The sequence below is a fragment of the Athene cunicularia genome (genome assembly GCF_003259725.1).
Source record: "Athene cunicularia isolate RWA chromosome 2 unlocalized genomic scaffold, athCun1 chr2_part1, whole genome shotgun sequence".
Classification (NCBI taxonomy): Eukaryota; Metazoa; Chordata; class Aves; order Strigiformes; family Strigidae; genus Athene; species Athene cunicularia.
In genome coordinates, this window is record NW_020799095.1 from 131942400 (window position 1) to 131947163 (window position 4764).

The following is a 4764-nucleotide window of genomic DNA, read 5'->3' on the forward strand; positions in this document are numbered from 1 at the left end:
ACAGGGGTGGGGGTCCGCCCTGGGGTGGGCAGCACGGCTCCGTCACCAACAAAAGGGAAATATTTGTCAACAGTGTTACAATGGTCCACATAAGCACGTTTAGTTTTGGGTTTCTGAAGATAAAGGAGGGGGGGGATGAATAGTGGAGAGAAAAAAAAACACAACAAGCCCCAGCAAAACAGAGACTAAGAGCAGACTTGAAATTCCACCCCTGTGGGCTTTATAGAGCTTAAAAAAATATCAAAAGTGAAGAGAGAGTGTTTCATTGGTCAAGACACGTTTTGATGGACACTGTATTTTGTAGTGAGGTTACCTTCCTTGCAAAGGGATAATTTCTTCTATGAATTAAAAAACAAGAGGTCTATATTAAAGAAAATTGGTTTTATTGTAAACAAAGTATAAAGTACAACATAAGAAATGTGCAAATCTTTAAAGTAGTCACAAAAAGCATACCTAATACACTATTTTTAAACTGTTCACTTTCTGATATGTGTCCTCAACATAATACAGTAAAATAGAAATAGTGAAAATGGATGCATTATTTGTCACAAAAGCTACAATTTAAATTCTAGGCTGGTGTCTTTACTGCCTCATTTCACTTTTCAAATCACAACTTTCTAATTTAATACAATACATAATATATCCATTTAATCTTTAGTATAAACCGTCTTTCAAAGAATAACATGACCAAGAAGCCCAAGATTCTTAGTTTTCTTCCTTAAATCAACTGGAGCAGTTTACAGTTACAATATTTCTCTTAAAAGTGCACTGTATCCATTTATGAAAAACACAGAGGTACACCATCATGAGAAGGTATAAAGGAAACCATAAGCAACAAAAAGCAGAAGCATCGTGCGATGCCCAGGTATAACCAACTGTAATAATCACAAAGCTTGCCAAAGAAGCTGGGAAAATATTACAATGCTAGTGAGGTTTCAGAACGAGCCTGCCATCCAGCTGTCCCCACCAGGCCATCCCCAGCCCCTCCAGACAGCAGAACAAAGCTGGGTCTGTTAAATGCCCCGTGCAGGAGGACAGGTCTAAAATCTCCAGGAGCCTGGCACCAAATCATCGCTTGTGACGGGGCCAGAAAATGGATAGGAGGAAAAGATTCCTACCAAGAAAAGGTGGCAGAAGTAGGAAAACCAATTTAGATTATCTTGCGCAGGGATGTTCTGGGCTCTCAAGCCTGCGCCTGTACATCGCTGTCTTCCTAGTCTGTGCTGCACCACTGGAAGTCAAAACCAGAGTTGGTCTCAAGCGTCAGCAGCAAACCTCCAGTAACATGTACATGTGACTGGACTAGAGTACACAGGAATAATTTGCAAAATTCAAAACTCTGTGCTGCTCTGCTCTAGAACCTCCCCCCTCTCTCTCTCCTTACCAGTGCAAAAGACACCCGCTATTCCAGCCAGCCACCAGTTCTCCCAGCAACACTTTCTGCGACCGAGCACAGACTGCCTTTGCCTCTCTGCTGCACTGCCATCAGCAGCCGGCACGGCAGAACCGCAGACCGGGAGCAAAAGCCTTTTTTTTCAGTTGGCGTATCCCAGCGACAACAGTTAACTCCATCGTCTTCAGAGTAAGTCTTTTCACTGCGCGGTCACAGATGCTGGCAGCATGGAAGTATCGTTTAACTTGCTCACTTCCATTTGCCAGTTTGGTAACTTCTTAGCTGATAAGTGGCGACGCGCATGCTTCGTTAAGTGGTCGCTCCTCATGAACCGCCGCTCGCACATCGGGCAGGCAAACTTCTTCTCCCCAGTATGCGTTCTGCGATGGCGAGACAGTTCATCAGAGCGTGCAAACCTTCTCTCGCAGCCTTTCCAACTGCAGCTAAATGGCTTTTCTCCTAAAAGAAAAAAAATGACAAAAACCCCATGAGTATTAACTGAGCAACAAACACTGATGCCTTGACTGGCAGGTTCTGACTTTTTTAAAGAAAAGTTGAGTCAAAACCTATATTAATATTGATTACTTTTATATGTATGTAATGTGAAAAAACATCAATATTTAAACATGCAGACTCACCGTCACGAAGGCTAAGCAGTACAAAGTGTTAACAATTTTCTGAAACCAAATAATTTGAGAAGCTCTTTCTGTCTCAAGACAGCCGATTTTTACTCTCAGCTCCACATGAACTGCAGATTATGACAATTTAGCATGCCTGAAAATACCCTCTAAAATGCACCCAGTAATAACATTTTATGTAACAGAGCTCTGGTAGTGCACTGTGAGCCTACGTGAAAATACACATGACTCTTCCTGCTACTGCGATTAAGAGCTGAAGCATGGAGAAGTTACTCCAAAATAACCAAGGTAGGAATAGTTTGGAGTGGATCCTTGTATTCTTTCATAAGAGAATCTCTTTAAGGCTTACCCACTCCTGACAAAGGCATTCTTGTGGAGAAGCTTAATAAGGCGTCTTTTAACTCTGGAAAAGCATACTCTACATTGGGCAAGGCCTTACTTCCACCCTCATAAGAAGCATTACCGAACGCCTTCTGACATGAGGCCAGTTCAGCACAGACTGCTGAGTCAACTTCCCCTCTGGGAGATTTCCTGTCAGAGATTAGGCAGCATTATAGCACACACTGGCAAAAAAGGTATTTCACTGCTGCCCCACAATTTGTTCCATGAATCCGGTAATCACTAGAACCTTAACACGTTGTGTATATAACCACAATTTTCTACATTAGTTTTTAACATCCAGCAACAGTGACCAACCTGTGTGTGTTCTGACATGAGCCTTCAAATGGGAGCTCTTGAAGTATGTTTTCCCACATCCCGGGTAGCTGCAAATGTGACTTCTTATTCTTGAAGAATCAACAGGGGGAGTGGGTTTTGCTGCAGAAGGTACGAAGCCAGGGGCAGGGGCAATGGGGGAGAGTTTCGTGCCATTAGGACTAATAATGGGAGCCTTTGGGCTCTGCACAACTGGCTGGGGCACAACAAACATAACAGCCCCTTTGGGAACTTGGGTGCCCATGAAGACCATGGGCTGACAGAGAGCCGGCTGCCGGCTCGGTGTGGTGTTGGGCACTACGGCCGTCACAACGTTGTTGTTTGCGGGCAGCGGGACCATCTGGCAAATCACTGGCACGGGGGGGGCTCCACTGCCTTGCGCAGGGCACGGTGGTGCCACCGCTGCTGACTGCTGCGCCGACCCAGGGAATGGCTGATTCCTGCCGACTGAGGGCTTTGTCACCGGCACCAGACTGGCAGCCTCTTCTGCGGTTTTTCCTTCCACCACCGGCAGTTCACTGCTGTCTTCACTGGCTCTGCTCGGCGCCACAGTGGAACACGAGGAATGTTCTGCTTCGGCGTTTTGTTTACTGTTTGCTTCCCTCGAAAGACTGTCCTGGTATTTCAGCACACTGGCTGTTCTCACCGGGCAGGTTTTGCGATTACAAAGCTGGGCATCAGCCGTATGGCGGATAACACTGGTAGCTTGAGCCTTCAGAGGCCCGGCTGCTGGAGGCCTCTCTGCCTCTCTCCGAGGGGCGGCTAGAGGAGGCTTGACAGCCTCTGCCAGCGACTTGCTGAGTGCCGGTGACCCCGGGTGGACCACTTGCGACATCTCGAAGTCAGAAGGGCTGTAGGGGGGGGTCAGGCACTGTAAGGGAAGAAAGGCACAGTAAGAGGGGGCACATTACCAACACACTGCCATGCTAATGGCTGAAAACAAGCATGCACACATACAAATTAAAAAACTTACAAATGCTGGTATCGCATTAAAGTCCGCTGCTCCAGGAAGCAAAGTTTCGTCACTCTCTTCTGACATATCAGATGCTGGAGTTATAGGTCTCATTTCTGCATGTTTTTTGAAGTCTGATTTCCAGTTGCAACTCATAGAAATAAGGGCTTCTACAGCCTCATAATCACTTTTTTCAGGAGCACTGTTCCAGAAATACCTAGTATCTCTCTCTTTCTCAGTCATCATCTCCATTTCTTCCTTCTGTTTTGGTTAGAGGAAAAAGGGAATTTTAAACCTGATGCTGAGTTTGAATATTTTGCTTATAAAAAGGCAACCTGTGCAAGGTAAATACACTTGGTCATGTGGGGGGTATACCTGTATTTCCCTGCCCTCTTTCTTATTTATATAAAATTTTTATGAAGTTGTTTGTAGGAAAATCTGACCATCTGGTGAAGATTATGCATTTTCTTGAGACAAAAAAACTCCCCACAAATCTTAAGCAACAGTTGAAGTCACTCCACACTGCCAGTGTTGTGTCTGAAAGCTTAAGAAAAATTTTCACGCCCAAAAAAGACAAAACTTCCTCCCCCATTGCACCCTCCTTCCATTTTTGCTTTAAACACAGCCCTCAGTATTGTGCTTATTTTGACACGTGAGAAAGGACCGTATTGAAACTGATGCACATTTTCTTCAAAAGGTATTAGCTACCAAAAATGTTCCAGAAAATACTCAAAAGGTTTTGAGAGAAACCCTTTGTGAGAGCGCACAGGTACACGCAAAGAAAGTCATCAACTTGGAGAACTGAACTATATATATTCCCTCTCTGACCGATCACCACGCGGACCCAGCTCACGCAGGACGTCTCCACCCTCATCCCGAACACAGCTTTCGGTTTCTGAGGGATGGTGTCCGCCGCTGCCGGCGAGTTCCAACACCTCCACCGCCCCGCCCGGCTGATGGCGCGGGTGGAGATGGCGCGTTTCTGGGAGCCGCGTCCCCAGGCGGCTGGAGTCAGATGCCCCTTTTAGAGGAGGCCCGGCCGGCGCCGGGCGGGAGTGGCAGAGACC

The 4764-nt window shown here is 46.0% G+C and overlaps 1 protein-coding gene across 1 annotated transcript; it reads right to left on the reverse strand.

Annotated features, from left to right (window-relative positions):
- Positions 1-366: 366 nt before the first annotated feature.
- KLF10 (Kruppel like factor 10) lies at positions 367-3992 on the reverse strand. Its single transcript, XM_026843534.1, has 3 exons — positions 3719-3992; positions 2728-3616; positions 367-1852 (listed from the first exon to the last, which is right to left on the reverse strand). Exons 1-3 carry the CDS (start codon positions 3947-3949, stop codon positions 1593-1595), a joined length of 1380 nt encoding a protein of 459 aa, XP_026699335.1. The 5' UTR covers positions 3950-3992; the 3' UTR covers positions 367-1592.
- Between the last annotated feature and the right edge of the window lie 772 nt (positions 3993-4764).